Raw genomic sequence first — 18819 nt, 5'->3', positions numbered from 1 at the left:
CCCCCTCCCCCCCCCCCCACTTCGAAAGCAAGTTAATAAATATTTTTGAACAATGCTGAATATCTCGTGTCGTTATTCTTGCTTTCTCCCAAGATACAATGCACTCACGAACCACAAGATTAACTCTTTCATTAATGGTTAATTTTACTTTTTGCAAGCTTCCAGCACTTCTCTATTTGATAGTAGTCTGTGTCCTGTTATTTGGTGGTTTTTGTATCTCCTATTAAAAATATACATTTCTTGGCACTGCATAACTGATGTGATGTTTCAGTTAGTGACTGGAAAATATGTGCCACACGATCAATAACAAATAAACAACTGACTGCACTGCACATGCACATACTGATTAGCTGAGGTGATGTCATTGCGACAGCTGCAAATAGTGTGAAAGATCGTTTTCCTCATCTGAGTTTGCACTTTAGTCGTCGTGGGTTACAATGTTTCAATTGGGTTATGATGTTTCAATTGCAGCAAAATTTTGTACAGACAAGTTTTTGAGTCATTCAAACTATATTGGAGGGTGAGTGCTAAGTCAGAAAATAAGGGACACCTTAATGAGGACTCTTCAAATAATTTCCCAAGAAGATACTGTAACTATAGCGCGAAGGACTTCATATTCTGTTGGTTTCATTTTTACCTTCGAGCAGTCCTCAGCATACAGTATGGTCCCAGCACTCTTTTGGACCAAGGATTCAAAGCCACCTGCTTGTGACACAATGATGTCACTTTGGGACTTATCAATGATATATAGCTACAGATATCAAGGTCAAAATAGCATTTCTACATGGGCCGTGTACAATGAGTTTGTAAGAGGGCTCAGAGGTGATAAGTTCTTAGTTGCAGGTCGAAATAGTCTTTCTATGTCGGCAGTGTACAATGAGTTTGCAAGAGGGCTCAGAGGTGATACCTATGGTATCTCTTCATTGTATGAAAATTACTCAGTAGTGCAGGATATTGTAGTTGCAGTTGATGAGATGGATTGGGAACTGGACTTGGTGCATCAGTAAACTGATATCCATCCTGTCGCATGCACCTTCATAACTTCCAGGAATAATACTGTCAAATAGCCTTATTTTAAGACTTGTGGTCTCGATGTCCATTGTTAATAGGCTCAAGGAATCCGTCTTACAGAATCAGTAACTAGTTATTGATATTTCATCCACCTTTGTGAGAAATAAAACTGAAGCAACTGCATCAAATGCTCAAGGTGTGCCGAATTTATGCTGGAAAGGCACTTACAAGTTTGAAGTAGCTTCAACAAAAAAATGTGTACTGATGAGCCAAAACATTATGACCACTGTCTAACGCAAGATATGATGGCATTGCAGTCACACAAGGTGATAAGGAAAGTATATAAGGAGAGCAGGTGAATCGAGAATCATTCTAGTGGTACTGGTGCAAATGGGGAAATCCATTGACATAAGAGATTTTGTCAAAGGGCAGATCGTTATCGTCCACTGCCTTGTAACAAGCATCTTGGAAATGGTGAAACTGATTGGCCACTTGCATGCCATTGTTGTGGAAAGTGAGTGAAGGGCGCTGACACAACGATAGGCAATGTGGTGTTGAGCATCCAGGCCTCATCATAGAATGTGGAGGTCAGAGGCTTGCCCACTCTCTAAAACTGAGTATGTGGGAATCTGTGGCATATGTCGCAACAGATTACAATCCTGCTGTAGGCACAGGTTTTTTGGAGTGTAAATTGTTGAACATGATCCCAATATTGTCATCAGTTACAAATGCAATGGATATGGGATTATTGAGATTCAACTGTGGATCAATGGCAATGTGGCACCTGGTCAGATGAATCGCATTCCTTGGTACACAAGGTCATTAGCCATGTACAGGTTGCTGTTGTCAAGGCAAGTAGTTGCCTCTGATCACAATAACAGTTGAACGCTCTTGTCATTTTGGAACTTGGAAGAACTACATATGTGGTAACCATTTCAGCAGTGTGTGTGTGTGTGTGTGTGTGTGTGTGTGTGTAAAATGAGTCATCTCAAACAGGCCTTGCAGATCCGGATAGCATTCAGTAGGAATGCAGCTTCATTTAATGACGCATCATTAATATTCAAATAAGCTAGTTATTTCACTCTGTATTACCATTCACACCTTTGCTTTCCAAGTGTTGATATAGCTAGTCTTTACACTGATTAATGTAAGTCCTAGATATTTTTCACAGTGATGCATTATTTGCATTATTATATTTACAAATTGAGTTTGCTCTTTACACACAATTGTTGGGGAGATTAAAGGCGTTATCTCCTAATCAAGTTATATATAATCTAGTACATCACTTGGGTATTTCATATCAAATAAATTAGTGTAAATTTTTTCTGCATTCTTCATCTAGGGAAAAAGGATGAAGAATAGGGTGTGTAATATAATTTAGAGCAAAAACTTCAAATAGTTATTAAAAGTATTGTATGATTACTGACACTTTCTCTTACATAAATACCATGTTTCTAGTTTGCTGCCTGCACTCATTACAGTATCAAAGTGCTTTTCAAATTCCTACAGTAATATATTTCGTACTGTTTAATACAAAAGCAGGTGGCAGTGCATACATATTGGTTCAGAGAGCCTCACATGAAAAACTCCATCAAACTGCTGATAAACCTGAACTTCAAATATCACCTGTTGGAAAGAGATTTAAAATTTGAAGAGTTCTCAGTAGCAATTATTGTCAACTTTAACAATAAAATTAACCTTATTATCGTGTTAACCAGTTCAGTTAAAAATTCTTACCCTCCTAACATTGACATTTTTTTTAATCAAATTCTACCTTTGGATTTTTCTTTTACAGGTTGGAAGCACCCAAACGAGGAAACTGCCTATGACAAGGTGAAATACAACACTAATATAAATACTACCAGAAGTGTAGATACATTATGTATGTTCAGTCTGTGTCTCTTGTTTTGTATTAATGCCTACAACTGATGATAGACTGCACTTGTTTTCATTTTAAATAGTGCTGCACATCCGTGATTTAGAATATATTGTATTGTGAAAGTCAAACATTTTACCTATTTTCCATGTTGTATATAAAAATATGCATGAACACACACACGTTATTACAAACTTTATACAAGGCGGTCAGGAACTGTCTGAAAAACTAGTAAGGGTGTTGCAACCTAATTCAAAAGCAAATTTCCCTGGCTATCACACCCAATCCTGGTACTGTCCTTCCAAAAAGCAACTTAGGAGTACACCTCTTGTCAATCAGTATTATCCTGGTCTTGAACATATTAATCAGCTACTTTGACAAGGCTATGATTTCCTAAAATCATGCCCTGAAATTAGATCCATTCTGTCTGATATTTTGCCCATCACACCTAGAATAGCTTTTCTTTGCCCTCCCAATATCCACAGTACCCTTTCAGATCCTATGCTCCTTCTGTACTCATTTTCCTACCCTACAGCTCGTACTCCTGTGATTATTGCCACTGGAAGACTTGCCCTATCTATGCACCCACCACCACAACCTATACCAGCCCTGTAACTGGAAAAATGTATACTTTCAAACAGAGAGCCAATTGTGTAATGACACCCGTCGTATACCAGCTTGTATGTAAACACTGTTCAGTTTTTTACATTGGCGTGACTACCACAAAGTTATCAGGATGAATGGGCATAGGCAGAGGGTATATACTGGCAACACTAAAATCGTGGTGCAGAGCTTGCTCTACAACACGAGTTGTGACCTCAGTGCCTGTTTTACCACACATTCCATCCGGATTCTTCCCCCTAAAACAAAACTGTTGTTGTCAGCATGGTGTGAGATGTGTATAATATGGATTGCTGATAAATAAAATATTTTCAGACTTGTAACTGTTGAATGTTTATGCCAAAAGTTATACCAGTTTTTGCGGCCACAATAATAATGTGATTCGCAAGAATGTAAAAAATGGGCCTTCACCAGCTGAGATGTAACTATCTCAACAAATTGATTGAACTAAACAAATGCAGAACTGCTCGTTAATTTAGAGATGAAATGTTGTTACAAAAATGTTCGTGAAATTTACATAACTTTAGATCTGCATTCTTTATGTGTAACTTAGCTGCAAATACTCCTGAGCTCTTCTGCTGTGTTACTATACGTGCAAAACTAAATGTGTGATGTATGAAATAAATTCCAGGCACAGACTTTCCACAAGATTGCTTTATTCACATGCAGGATGTTCGGTGTCAAAAAATATGTAAAGAAAGTTCTACATGCTGTGCAGTTGCTGGTTTGTAACAAACTACCTCCCTGCTGTAAGCAAACCGCTGGTGTTTATATGATTTACAACCACTGACAATCAGAATTTACAAATTTTATGAAATGTCAGTTAAAGGTGTGTAACAAAATTAATTCACAAACAATAGAAAAATAATGCATTACAATTTTGTGTGGACACAGACATAATTAAGTTAAGAATTATGAAGTAATTTACAAGTTTCCAGAAAATAAGAATACCTATTACATTCTAGTTAATTATAGTCCAAAGAAAGAACAAAAAGTATTCCTGCCATTTGTATGAATAGCAGATATGTTTATCAAAAATAGCTAGCAGGTTTGCCAAAAATAAATTTGTAAGTTGCAGAAATATGCTTTGTTTAGGTAGGTTATTACAGTTTTTCAGAAATATGAATTAACAGACTCATTGCTGTAGCAAGTTTAGATCAATGACTTAGTAATATTTGTAGCATATTCACAAACTTGTTATTGAGCGCAGAATACATTAGCAAATTCAGATGTTACATTAGTTGCCTTAAAAAGCCTAATTACTGGTATAGGTGCATTGTAGCATCGTAAACAATTAAGCGTAAAATAAATGTAGCCTCTTCAGGCGGTGGTAGAGGATGCTCCAGGAGCTGTTTTATTACATACAGGACACCAGTTTCTTAGAACTCTACAGAAGGGAACTGGTGTTACATGTCTTTGGTCCTCATCATCTATCTGGCCTTTATTTACATTAATTTCTTTGTTGTATTTCCTCTTTTAGCTTTCTGTTCTTATTAAATCATGCGTGGTGTTTTGTCAGTTCTCTCTGTATTGCATATTCCCGTATCTTCCACCTTTAAGCTCGCAGGTTCTCAAATCTCATCCAGTGTAGTCTCCCATGCCCCTTGGTTCTGGGAAACTTTTACAGACTCTCCCCATTTCCATAACCCCACCATTCCTTTCCCTTCATCCATTCCTTCCATTTTATATGTGTGTTCTGGTGTCATTTGGCAAGTAGAATTTTTATCAGTCCAATTACATTATACCACAATATAAGGAAAAGAGAGATTACTATTCACCATAAATATTACGTATTAGGCAGGGACTAGACAACAGGCACAGCATTGGGAGGCTGGGAGCAGAAAGTGGAGAGTGAGAAAGGAGAGGAGTGGAGAAGGGGAAAGATAGGTGGGTGCGTTAGCAGAGGATGGCACTCAAAGAGGGTGGGAGACGAGAATAGGCAGGAGGTGATTAGGACAGAGGGGCTAGAAACTGTTGGATGTAGAGTGTGGGGACAGTAGGTTACCATAGGTTGAGGATGGGATAATTTTGGGGGCAAAGAATGTGTTCTAAGTCTAACTCCCATCTGCTCAGTTCAAAAGCTGGTGGTGGAGAGGAGGATCCAGATGGCACAGGTAGCAAAGCAGCTATTTAAATCCAGAATGTTATGCCAAAGGGTTGGTAGACATCTGGTTGGTAGTCGTAGTGATATAAAAAGCTGTGCATTGATTGCAGCAGTGCTAGTATTTGATATGGCTGCTTTCACAGGTGGCCCGACATCTTGTGGGGTAGAATTAGCCTGTGACAGGACTGGAATCGGAAGTGCTGGGGGCGAGTGGGATTGGGCAGGTCTTGCACCAGGCTCTTACGACAGGGATATGATCCCCGTAGCAACAGGTGGGATTGGAAAGTGGCGGAGGGATGGACTAGGATGTTGTGAAGTTTGGGTGTACGATGGAACCCCACTTTAGGAGGGGCAGGAAGGACCTTGAGAAGGATGGACCTCTTTTCAATGCACAAAGATAGGTAATCATAGCCCTGGCGAAGAATATGGTTCAGTTGTTGGCAGTCTGACAAAGGGGCACTTTATTGCTGCTGTTACTTGGGGGTTGCAGGACGACTGGGCGGAGGGTTGGGGGGGGGGGGGTGAAGGGAAATGGCATGGGAGATCTATTTGTGGTATAGTGCCTGTCTGTGAAGGCTTTGGTGAGATCCACAGCATACTGTGGCAAGGGAGTTCTCGTCATGAATGGGAGGGAATTTTTGGTGTGGAAAGGATGACAGTTGTTGAAATGCATATACTGTTGGTGGTTGGTGGGTTTAATGTCGACATAGGTGTGGACGGGGCCATCAGAGGAGAGGGTTAACATCCAGGATAGTGCACACTGGGAGGAGGACCAGGTGAAGTGGATGGGAGAGGATGTGTTGAGGTTGTGAAGGAATGAAGATAGTGTTTCTTGGCCCTGAGTCCTGATCATGAAGATATCATCAATGAACCAGACTAGGATTTTGGTAGGCTAGGAAGGTCTCCTCTAGACGGCCTGTAAATGGGTTGGCAGACGAGGGTGCCATGCGAGTGCCAATGGAGGAGAGGTTCTACAAAGGGTCAATTACGTTACAGTCTACTTTTGACCTGTTGGTGGGCAACTGGTCATGTACAACAAATTAATGTAAGTTATGCCCCCCCTCCCCCAATATAATGATTTCCATAAAAGATCCACTTCTGTTCAGAGTAGACATTAAACATAGCTCAGTTACCTCTCTAAATAGTTCAGAGTAAAGCATCTCAGTGATTTTTGTGTGTGTGTGTGGGGGGGGGGGGGGGGGTTGTCTGATATGATGGCCAGTAAATAAATTTATCACATACTAGCTGTGCCCCTTGGTGTTACCCACACACACACACACACAGATATATATATATATATATATATATATATATATATATATATATATATATATAAGTTAATCCAAAACTCACCATCCACACATATGTGCCATCACAAAAGTTATCTTTTGAAGGTATTGAGGTACAAACCATTTGCAGCCTGGCACACAACATGACATTGGGAGGGAAGGTGGTACCATACACCGAGACGAGACAATGGGAGAGGCTGACAGAATATGTCATTCACAAGTCACTCATTTACATAAGGAAAAATTCTTTATGCGACAAAATAGCAGATTAAAAAATGTGTCAGGAAAGGGAGTCAATAATTTTATGACCGTTTCCAACATGCCTACCACGGAAAAAATAGTAACTGTCTTGGTGCGTGCGTGCGTGCGTGTGTGTGTGTGTGTGTGTGTGTGTGTGTGTGTCAAAGAGGAAATAGCTTTTTCTAAGAGTACTTGTTGTTCCACATTTCACATCAATATTGTTCAGATAAATAAATGTTTTATAGAGCACAATTAAAAGAAAAAGAAGAAGAAGAGCTAATTCTGTTCAAAAAATTTTCCAAATCCAATTAGCAATTTCAGCATGAAGGAGTAACAAAGATACTCACACACATACTTTCGTATTTATAATATATACGGGATTCCTTGCAGACGTGGATAACGGGGCCAATATAGACCATGCCAAATGTGTAAAGAGGTTCCAATCTGGAAGCTCCCTAGCCACTTTTTCAAATTCCTTGATTGCAAAATGGCAACTGACTAGCACAAGAAACAAACCAAACCAAGTTTGTTGCTTGATGAAATTGTTCAGGTAAACATTGCTTTTACAATGATGATGCATGACATGACAGTCTCTCCAGAAGAAAAATTAATTATGTGTGTTGTGCATCAAGATTTAAAATGCCCATCCTTCTTGGCTGAAAAGAGAGTACCTGTCAGCTCTTGCCCGCATCTCGTGGTCGTGCGGTAGCGTTCTTGCTTCCCACGCCCGGGTTCCCGGGTTCGATTCCCGGCGGGGTCAGGGATTTTCTCTGCCTCGTGATGGCTGGGTGTTGTGTGCTGTCCTTAGGTTAGTTAGGTTTAAGTAGTTCTAAGTTCTAGGGGACTTATAACCACAGCAGTTGAGTCCCATAGTGCTCAGAGCCATTTGAACCATTTTGAACCTGTCAGCTCGTTCCTCAAGATCAGTGTGAATGAGCTTTCTGTAGGCATACTCTGCTAATGCTATGTTCATTACCCATTCGACAGCCTAGTGACAAAATGATTCCATCACCCTCCATTTTCGTGGTAAATTGAATATTTGGATAAAGAGAGTTTAGAAGATGAATCAAAAAATTACTAACACTCGATGCCTTGGAGTGATACATCAAAGGTTTTACATACATCCAAAAAGTGGAGAGTATCTGTGATTGATAGTTCACCGTCCTGTACTCATAGCATTGCACTGTGTCTGTTTGTAAAATGTTGGCGACAAACGAGCTGTGAGTAATAAATAAGTACTGTTGTTATAGACACTGTAAATAACGGTGATACATTTTGTCTTCCTCCACACAGTGAATTGCAAGTAATGGAAATTGACTATTACAGTCCTACATTGGTGACAGGAGTAGCTCTACTGCGTGAAATGCTCATTTGTAATTACGGAAGTTTACAACTTACTATGGTATTTATAACTATCCAAACTCTAGAGAACCTGTCTTCTGCAGTGGGCTGTTTTGAAATTTGGTTTGCCACATCAATGTGGGTTCCAAAACATTTTTTATTATTTGTGTTTCCCCCTTCATACTACTGTTCCATTATTCGCATGAATCGATGACTGTGATATTATTTGCTTTTCAGTGGTCACAGATCTTAAATTTCAGTTATGTAGTTTATTTTTGTACATGTAGATTCAACATAATATAGGAAGTTAATGAATGTCATTGTGTTTGAGGAATAACTTCATCTATAAAAAAGGCAAGTAACTTTGTAAAAACAGTTAACTTGTAAGCAGTCAGGATGGCTGGCCAGTATTTACCTTCAGCACTGCCCACACACACACTGAATGAATGGTAAGTAGAATAATCATTAATATTAAAAACTCCTTCAGTTACAAATTGACATGCAGGTTGTTTGTGTATTAAATACAGGGTGTATACAACCTGGGAGATCCGGGAAAAATCCGGGAACTTTTCCATCCGGGAGAAAACCGGGAACTGTTTACAATTCCGGGAATTTTTCATTGCTTTATTTTTCAATTTTGAGTGGTAAGAACCAATACTCTAACAAAGGATATTACTGTACCCCGCTACTGCAGAATAACACTGCAGCAACGAAATTTGAACGAGAGAGAGAAAAAACATAAAATAAACTTACGTTGCAAAGGAAATGCGCCGTATACAACAACAAAAGCGAGTGCTCATACAAGCGTCTGTCAACAGCAAAATGTGTCAAAGGCTTTTGGAAGACTATGCAATGCTTCATAACAACAAATTGCCTCCGATGAGTGTGACGTGACAACTGTTTAAATTAAGATTCCTTCGAGCAGTTGCGGGTGGGTTCTTGTGCATGCGTAGTTGAGTCGCATATGAGTAGTACCTTCTCCCGCTTCTTGTTACAAAAGTGTGGCTTGGTGCCCCTACCTAATATTGCCCTGGTTTGGAAATATAGTAAATCTGGGCCTGATGCACAGAGCCATCTGAGTAGTGGTGGGAAGGTGGGTCGTCTCCACGTGACCTGAGTTTACGTTCAGTGATTTTGTTGTATCCTATTTGTTTATTGCTCTCATGTTAAATGATAAAACGGATTTTTGTGACCGGGAGATATCACATGAATTAAAATACGTTCGAATAATACGGATGGCTAAAATATGTCATTAGTTTCAGATTTTGTTTCCACCTTTCTGACAGTCAAGCATTAATTGCCTTGCAGAACAATAAAATTATCTTTGTCGGTTTACTAAAGAGATTTGGCTTTTATTAATCTTTTCTGCTGAGGCAGTCAGTTTATTTGAAACAAACTGTTTAATTTCACACTGTTGGCTGGTTTCAACTGTTCGCTGATTTCAAGTGCACGTGTGACATTATGCCATAATAAAGAACCAAACATGAGATAATACAATACTGGTACTCCAAGAAAATTTGCATCCGAATCTGGACATACGAATGTGCACTTTAAGCCGAATTATGCATTTTAGTATGGTTCACGAAATTCCGATGCTCTTGAAGTATCCTTTGATGTCTTGTTTCTTTTATGACATAATGTAAGATCTTTTAATGTTTTACGTGGACGAACATATGGCCTTCCTGCGTCATCGCGCGGTGACGAGTGTTATCTGGCGCTCTCTTGCAACTGCTGAAACGAACCTATTTCTAACAGGTAGCGGGAAAATATTGTGAACGCTGGTTTGAAAAGCTTTACATACATTAAAAGCTAATTTCCTTTCACTATGTGCGAGAATGTACGATGAATTTCTTAAATAATAAAGCATTTGACTCTCATTTAAAAATAAACTCTTTGAGGACAGCAATTTAGAAAAATTTTGAGCTCAGAAGATCACACATTTACGTCGTTATTAAAAATTTTACTGGCACATTTGTGTGATGTATCTTAAAGTGTATCACACGCAGAAAAGATCAACATTATATATGTGGAAGCTTAGCTTCTCTTCCAGCTTATTAATCTTGAAGACCAATATTATATGTGAATGCTATGTATATTAATTTAAACCATTAACTTTTCTTATTTGTGTTTTCGCACTACTGAAGAGTATTCTTGCCATTGGCTGACTACATCACATGTCCCATGCTGTCATCAGCTGGCGAGATCACGTGACATGAGTTATGAGTGGCTTACAAAAGCACATCGCAATCTCGATTTCAATGCTTCGGGAAGTAACATGCGGTATTTGGTGGAATTCGAATTTATACCTTCGTAATACGAAAATATACAGCGTACATATTGCTGCACATCAAAGGTGTTTCAAAACGTGTTTTTTTTTTTTTTTTCCTCTCTCTCTCTCTCTCTCTCTTTCCCTTTTTTTTTTTTTTTTTTTTTTTTTTTTTTTTTTTTTTTTTTTTTTTTTTTTTTTTGCCCCCCCCCCCTCCCCTGAGTTTCATTTTCTAAAGTGGCAGGAAATTCTACATCGGTATATAAAACCATAAACATTCAAAGGACTGATGAGTTTTACAGTGCCAAGGAATAGTATACGGTCACTTAACACGGAAAAAGTGCATTTTCGCCAGGGAAAAAGTGTGTTATTAACCGGGAAATCCAGGAAAAATCCGGGATTTTTTTTTTTCCTTGTCCACGTAGACACCATGTAAATAATTTATAATCAACTTTATTCAAAGTTCTGTTATAAATGTGTATTGTTACCATGAATTTATTGAAATTCTAACAGATCTTAAATTCCACACATAAAAACAATGGAAAATCCAGGATGGAATGTAACAATATTCTGAAAAGGAAAGTTGCTACTCACCATATAGAGGAGATGCTTAGCCACAGATAGGCACCATAAAAAAGACTGTCACAAATATAGCTTTTGGTCAGTAAGGCCTTCATCAAAATTAGATGACGCAGACACACATACACACTCATGCAAACTCAACTCTCACACACGACTGTAGTCTCAGGCAAACTCCAGCCCCGAAAGTGAACCTGATGACATTAGGAATTCTGTAGTAAAAAGTGTGGTGGTCTTACAGCATCATAATGCAGCATTGTCCAATTCCACAAGAACTTATGTCCAAAAATCTTTTGCCAGGCTGAAAAGGCCTTGGATCATCTTATCTTTCTAGTAAAACAAGTCTTGTGTGTATCACTGTATCAGACAAATAGGTCCCATCTGTTGCTACTTGCACAATGTATTGGCTATTGAACAATGTGCCTTCTGAGTACACTGCACAATGTTTTCGTATAGCTATGTGCACTTTTTGTATTGTGTGTCCTCATTCTACTTATCCTGCTTTTTTAAATCATACTCATTGAAATGAGATGAAGAATGTGGTATTCCAATACATTCTTCCATATGTACCTCTACCTGCAGAATAGAGCAGCATTTTAAAAAAAGCTCGTGTGTGGGTGTTCTGCAATCAAAAGGCTGCCCGCAAACACTGAGGCATGATTCAGGAATGTGTCGTACAGACCAAGGAGTAATTCATGACGCTGCTGATGTGTTCACTCCAGAATCTTCAGACCAACTTCAAATGCAGCATATTCCTTTGTGGAATGAAAAATGTAGTAAAGGAAATCATTGCAGAAGTTCCTGAATTTTGTGAACAGTCTCAACATACAAATACACACAAGCACATATTGTACCAACCAACTTCAAATACAGATATGAAGTCCACATACTTGAGCTGGCAGTTACTACATCATGTAAACCATGTTGGCAGACCTCAATACACCACAAAACTAACTTCCTCCAAATTTCCCCCATTTGCCTGGATGCAGTGCTGAAGGCATTGTGGGAAGGCTTCTATGATCCATGATATCCTGCGGAATGGTGGTTATTTCACAGTGAATGGTAGTTTATTTTTGTCAGTTGTCTGCAAACAATTGGCAAAATTCCTTGTCTTCACATAAATCCAAAGGAAATAATCTGGAGCTGTTAAATCAGATTTCCATCACATCACTGAAGCAGGATACCACATGGTTTGAAAATATTTATTAGAGTATAGCAATACTTTGGCATGTTGCGTAAGCCATTGTACCATCCTGCTGAAACAATATGTTGTTCAGGAACCCTCTGGTGTGCCATTTTAAAATGAGGAACCTGCACACTATAATACAACTGTGGATTTTCCTGAGATTCATTGCAGAAGTATTGCTTACTAACATGTCCAGTCATGAAAACATTTGCTGGATCAGACATTAGCAGTTGTTGGCGAAATAGTGGTTCTCCGTTAAGCATTGCAAGAAAGTCAGTGCAGTTGATAAGTCCGCTTTGCCTATCCATGTCTCAATTCTTGAACCATCTGTACTTTGTTTCACCAGCAAGTGCTGCAGTAGACAGTGCAAATTTTGTGAATGTCTAGGATTGTGTTCCAGTGACAAACGCACTCGTTTCAGGTTCTCGTAAGTTCAAACATTTCTTCCCCACCGTGGTGACTGTTAGTTGAAGAAACTTACAATTGTTTCTCCACTGTCTAACTCACCTGAGAATACTGTGCCTCTTGGGTACAGCCAAATGGCAAGGTACAGCCAAACTGTAATTATTATTGTTATGTCACAGTGTCTGTTGAGATTTCGTCATGGAACCAGTTCAGATAAAGGCTTTTACCACTGAATTCCCAACAGCAGACTACTACTCAATGGCATACTACTTACATAATTCCCTCCTTCCTCCTATTCAGTGACATACGCATGAACAGCATTCAGTACACATTCTGCCAGGTTCACCAACTGAAATTGGTAGATACAATATGTACCATCTTGTATTAGTGGATCAAAAATTGTTTGTTTGCTTTTCCCCTCCAACCAAGAAGTGGCAAGAATCCAGGATCATGAAGCCTACATTAGATTGGGACATCACGAGATAGAATTTCAAATTCCAAAGAGTTATGAAGCATGATAGATGGAATAAAACAATTCAGAGTTTTACTTCTTGAAGAGGAATATGTCCAATGAAGTGCATGATTGCATTCTATGTCACAAGCAGAACGTAGGAGAAGGCATATTGTATTACGTTGTTTGCTGCAGAAACCCATTTTTAGTGGAATTTTTTTATATGAAAACTCAATTTTTAAATAAAACAAATGTTATTAACATTCTATATCTTTATTCTTCGTGTTTACACATTTGCAGCCCTCTGCTGCTAGAAGGCTCTGAATTGCAGCACATAACATTGCTGTGTTGGTGCATGCGAAACAGTGTGCTGTAATCGAGTTTCCAATTTGAAGCATGCCAATGCCAAATCACATGAGCGCTCTGACATTGGCAACAATTCGATGACATCGGTTTACTGTCACTGATCATCATCCTTACAGTCCCAACTTGGCCCCATACAATTTTCATCTGTTTCCAAAACTTAAAGAACACCTTCGAGGACTACTTTAATTTGATAGTGATGAAGTGGTGCAAGCAGAGGTGACATGACTCAGTCAAGAAATTCAAACATTCTACAGTGACTGTATCAACAAACTGGTCTCTGGTTAGGACAGATGTGTTCATCACAAGGGTGACTGTTATTGTTGTGGGTTTCAGTCCAAAGACTGTTTTGATGCAGCTCTCTGTGCTACTCTATTGTGTGCAAACCTCTTTATCAGGGTGACTATGTTGAGAAATAAATACGTAGACATGAAGATTTAGAATCTTAATAATAGTTCTTTTTTATGAGCTCTAAGAGTTTTCACGTGAAGAATTCAGTTACAGTACTTTTCAGCACCTGATATTGGTAGTCAAAAAGTTTTTGCATTTGGTCATTTTCATGTAACTTGTATGCTATAAAAGTATACCTTACAAGTCAACATCAAATTGAATATTTATCAAAAATATGTCTTTCTTGGTACAATTTGTTATAATTAGATGTCACTTAATAACATAGCAGCAATTAAAATCTCCTGGAAATGCTAATATCAAAGATAGTCTTTAATAGAACAATCCACTGTACTGAAATACTTTAATGGATAGAGGTATGAAATAGTGAACTCAATATCAAGATATAATATGTTTGGATCCCACCTACTGTAATTTTGTTAATGCACCTGCACATTTTCTGAAAGATTTTGAAACTTTCTTATTAATTTAATACAAATATGTCTTTTCATATTCGATGTTATGTATATACAAAAGTGCTTTCTGTCGGGAATGAGTTCGTTTGTTTTCATAAACAAACCAAGGAATTGATCACTGTGTTTTATGCCCCTGCCTGATTCAATCATAACTCAGTATTTATTTATTCATTCAAAAAACTTTCCAGGTTGTGAAGTATAAAATTCCTTGTGGATTAGAATGTGGTGGGGGTTATGGGTAGAGGGGGAGAGGGATTGGGGGTGGGTGGCAGTGTCTTGTAAGAATGCACCCTGTTCGCCAGCAAGGAATGCAGCGAGGGAGGGGTGGCAGATTCATGGGACAGCCCACATGAAATATCTTTTACCTTGCAGTTACAAACAGGCCAGATGTTATCGAAGGCAACAGTATAGAGATGGGGATTAGTGGTTATGGAAGTTAATCAGTCAGGAGGACAAAGAGAATGTTTCTGCTAGAAGAGCAGTTGTTAACATCTCCCTTAGACAATGAACTGCAATCATTTAGTTCCAGAATGATGAACATAGAGGAATTGTGGGCAAAGTTTAAACAGATTGTAAATCATGCTCTGGAAAAGTGTGTCTCTAGTAAGTGAATTAAGGAAGGAAAAGACCCACCATGACTTAATAATGAAAACTGGAAAATGCTGAGAAAGCAAAGGCTGCTGCACTCTCAGTTCAAAAGAGAACGAGCAAGTGACAACAGACAAAGATAGTAGAGATTCATGCGTCTGTGAGAAGATTTATGCGCAAAGCATAAAAAGCTACCACCGTCATTACCTTGGCTAAAGATCTGGTGGAGAACCAGAAAAAAGTCTGGTTCTATCTAAAACAGTTAAGCATGTCTAAGGCTTCCATCCAGTCACTAGTTCACCAGTCTGGTTTGGCAGTAGAAGATAGCAAAAAAGGAAGGCTGAAGTTTTAAATACCATATTTAAGAAGAATCATACAAATATACCATCGTTTGACTATCACATAGAATCCTGTTTGGATGACATAGTAATGAGCATCCCTGGCATAGAGAAACAACTGAAAGAGTTGAAAAAATAGGTTGCCAGGTAGGGATGGAATCCCATTTCGGTTTTACAAAGAGTATTCTACGTCATTAGCCCCTTACTTAGTCCGCATTTACCGCAAATCTCTCAACCAGCGCAAAGTGCCAAGCGAATGCGGATGGATATGTGTGTGTGTGTGCGAGTGTATACCTGTCCTTTTTTCCCCCAAGGTAAGTCTTTCCGCTCCCGGGATTGGAATGACTCCTTACCCTCTCCCTTAAAACCCACATCCTTTCGTCCTTCCTTCTTTCCTGATGAAGCAACAGTTTGTTGCGAAAGCTTGAATTTCGTGTGCATGTATTGTTATAATGGGTGATTTGAATGCTGTAGTTGGCGAAGGACCACAAAAAAAAGTTCTGGGAAAATTTGGACTGGGAGAAAGAAATGAGAGAAGGCAAAGATTGTTGGAATACTGCAATGAAAATTTCATGGTAGTTGGAAATACTTTATTTGATAACCACAAAAGACAATGATATACTTGGATATCTCGATTTGACAACAAAAAATATCAAATTGATTACATAATGATACAACAAAGATACCGAAATTGACTAAAGAGTGTCAAAAGCTATCCAGGGGCAGATATTTATTCAGCTCATATATTGGTAATAGCTGAGGTTCTAGTTAAATGGAAAATAACCTGGAAAGGGCAGAAGAGAGAGCACATTAACTTTGAGAAACTTAAAGACAAAGGCAATTGTGAAAAATTAGGGAATGCATATTGTGAAATCATGATAAAAGTACAGGAAACGGAATGCACAGAAGGAAAATGTGATCGTTTTCAAAATGGGATCGAAAAGGCAGCTAAGGAAACGCTTGGAGTCAAGGAGAGGAAAAAAGTAAAGAAAGAATGGGTAACAGCAGATATGAGAACCAAGATGGACGATCACAGGAAATGGAAAACTGTAAACACCGAAGAAGGGAAGTGAAACTACAGGAGGTTAAATAATGAATTAAAAAGGGAGACAGAAAAAGCAAAAGAGAAATGGCTGACAGAAAAGTGTGACAAGATAGAGAAATTAGAGCGAGAAGGAAAATATGATTTGATGTACAAAGAAGCAATGGATTTGACATTCAGGGAAAAGAGAAACAACAATGGACTAAAGGAAGTAGAGGCAGCAGATAGTAAAATGGTGAGTGAACCCCAAGAAATATTGAGAAGATGGGAAGAATATATAGGATGGCTATACACTGCAGACAGCTGACAAAGTGAAGGAGGTCGTGGCATAGAAGAAGAAGATAAAGTTGCAGATGATGACAAAGGAAATGCAATACTAACTAGTGAGATTGAAGACTCTATGAAGGAGATGAAAAACGGAAAGGCAATGGGAATTGATGAGATTCCTGCAGAACTGTTAAAGTCATTGGAGAAAGAAAGGAAGATGGAGTTGATTGAAATATGTAATCAAATATACATGACAGGAAAATGCCCAGAGGACTTTACAGAAAGTGTCTTAATATCTATAGAAAAGAAAAAGAACAGCAAAAAGTGTGAGTAACATAGAACAGTGAGCCTGATATCGCATGCAGCCAAAGTCTTGCTGAGGACGCTCAACAGAAGGCTATATGGAAAGCTGAATTGCATAATAGGTGATGAACAATTTGGTTTCAGGTGAGGATTGGAAACTAGGGATGCCATTGGGCTACTGAGAGTGATAGGGGAGAGATATATGGAGAAGAAAAGGAAGGTGTATGTTGTGTTCATTGATCTTGAGAAGGTTTTTTACTGTGTCAGATGGGATAAACTGATGGGAGTCTTAAGGAAACATGGAGTCGACTGGAGTAGACAGCTAATTAGAATTTTATATTTGAACCAGAGGGGAAGAGTAAGAATAGGAGGTGTGATGAGTGAAGAAACTGAACTGGGAAGATGTGTAAGACAAGGTTGTTGTTTATCACCAACACTGTTCAGTATATATCTGGAGGAAATTATTAGTGAAAGTTTTGATGGAAGGAGAGGAGTTTGTATAGGGGGTCAGAGAGCGACATGGTTGTGATGGCAGGGAGTGCAAGATAGATGGAACAAATGTTAGATGATCTAAACACAAAATTAGAAGAATATGGAATGAAGATTAACAAGAAGAAAACGAAAAGCATGGTAATTGGAGGAAAGGGGAGAAAATGCCGTATGAAAATAGGGGGAGAGGAAATAGAGCAAGTGAATAACTTCAATTACTTGGGAAGTGTAATAATGGATGATATGTATTGCTCAACAGAAATTAGGAAAAGAATTGCAATGGCAAAAGAAGGATTCAAGAGGAGACAGAAATTACTGTGTGGACCACTAAACAAATATATGAGGAAAAGACTTGCCAAATGCTACATCTGGAGCATTGCACTATATGGTGTGGAGACATGGACATTGAGGAAGGAAGATGAAAGAAGATTGGAGGCACTAGGGATGTGGATATGGAGAAGAATAGAAAAAGTGAAGTGGGAAGAAGGAGTAAGGAATGAAGAAGTATTAAGAAGAGTTGGAGAAGACAGAAACATTCTGAAAGTCATCAGAAAGAGAAAACGGAACTGGATTGGACATTGTTTGAGGAGGGACTGTTTATTGAAGGAAGAAATAGAAAGAATGGTGGAGGGAAAGAGGAAAAAGAAGATATCAAATGCTGGACAATATCAAAGGAGGCAAATGTTCAGAAATGAAAAGACTGGCTATGGACTGACTAAAGTGGAAGAGGCTTAACCCATGACAAGACCTGCCATAAGGCAGAATACCATACACATGCAATATCCTTAACATCAGTTTGCTGCAGAATTCTAGAGCATATTCTGATTTAGAATATAATAAATTTCCTACAGACTGAAATCCTCATGTCCACGAATCAGCATGGCTTTAGAAAACATCGCTCGAGTGAAACCCAGCTTGCTCTTTTCTCACATTATATACTGTGAACTATGATGGGCAACAGGCAGATTCCATATTTCTAGATTTCCGGGAAAATCATTCAACATGGTACCCCACAGCAGATTGTTAACTAGGTACGTGCGTGTGGAATAGCCTCCCAGATATGTGACTGGCTCGAAGACTTCTTAAGTAAAGAACCCAGTACATTGTCCTCAACAGCAAGTGTTCATTGGAGACAGGGGTAACATCAGGAGTGCCGCAGTGAAGTGTGATAGGACTGTTGCTATTTTCTTATACTTA

The 18819-nt window shown here is 38.7% G+C and overlaps 1 protein-coding gene across 3 annotated transcripts in view; it reads left to right on the top strand.

Annotated features, from left to right (window-relative positions):
- The window catches only part of LOC126262383 (structural maintenance of chromosomes protein 6), a 200027-nt gene extending 196196 nt beyond the window's left edge, over positions 1–3831 (top strand). For all 3 annotated transcript variants that reach the window (XM_049958980.1, XM_049958981.1, XM_049958982.1), the window contains one exon: positions 2807–3831. In XM_049958980.1, coding sequence (XP_049814937.1) covers positions 2807–2840 — 34 coding nt within the window. In that variant the 3' untranslated portion in view covers positions 2841–3831. The remainder of the gene's footprint in view (positions 1–2806) is intronic.
- The last annotated feature ends 14988 nt before the right edge of the window (positions 3832–18819 follow it).

The sequence above is a fragment of the Schistocerca nitens genome, chromosome 6, assembly GCF_023898315.1.
Source record: "Schistocerca nitens isolate TAMUIC-IGC-003100 chromosome 6, iqSchNite1.1, whole genome shotgun sequence".
In the NCBI taxonomy this organism is placed as follows: domain Eukaryota; kingdom Metazoa; phylum Arthropoda; class Insecta; order Orthoptera; family Acrididae; genus Schistocerca; species Schistocerca nitens.
The sequence above is the reverse complement of the archived record's forward strand: the minus strand, read 5'-3'. Positions and strand labels throughout refer to the sequence as shown.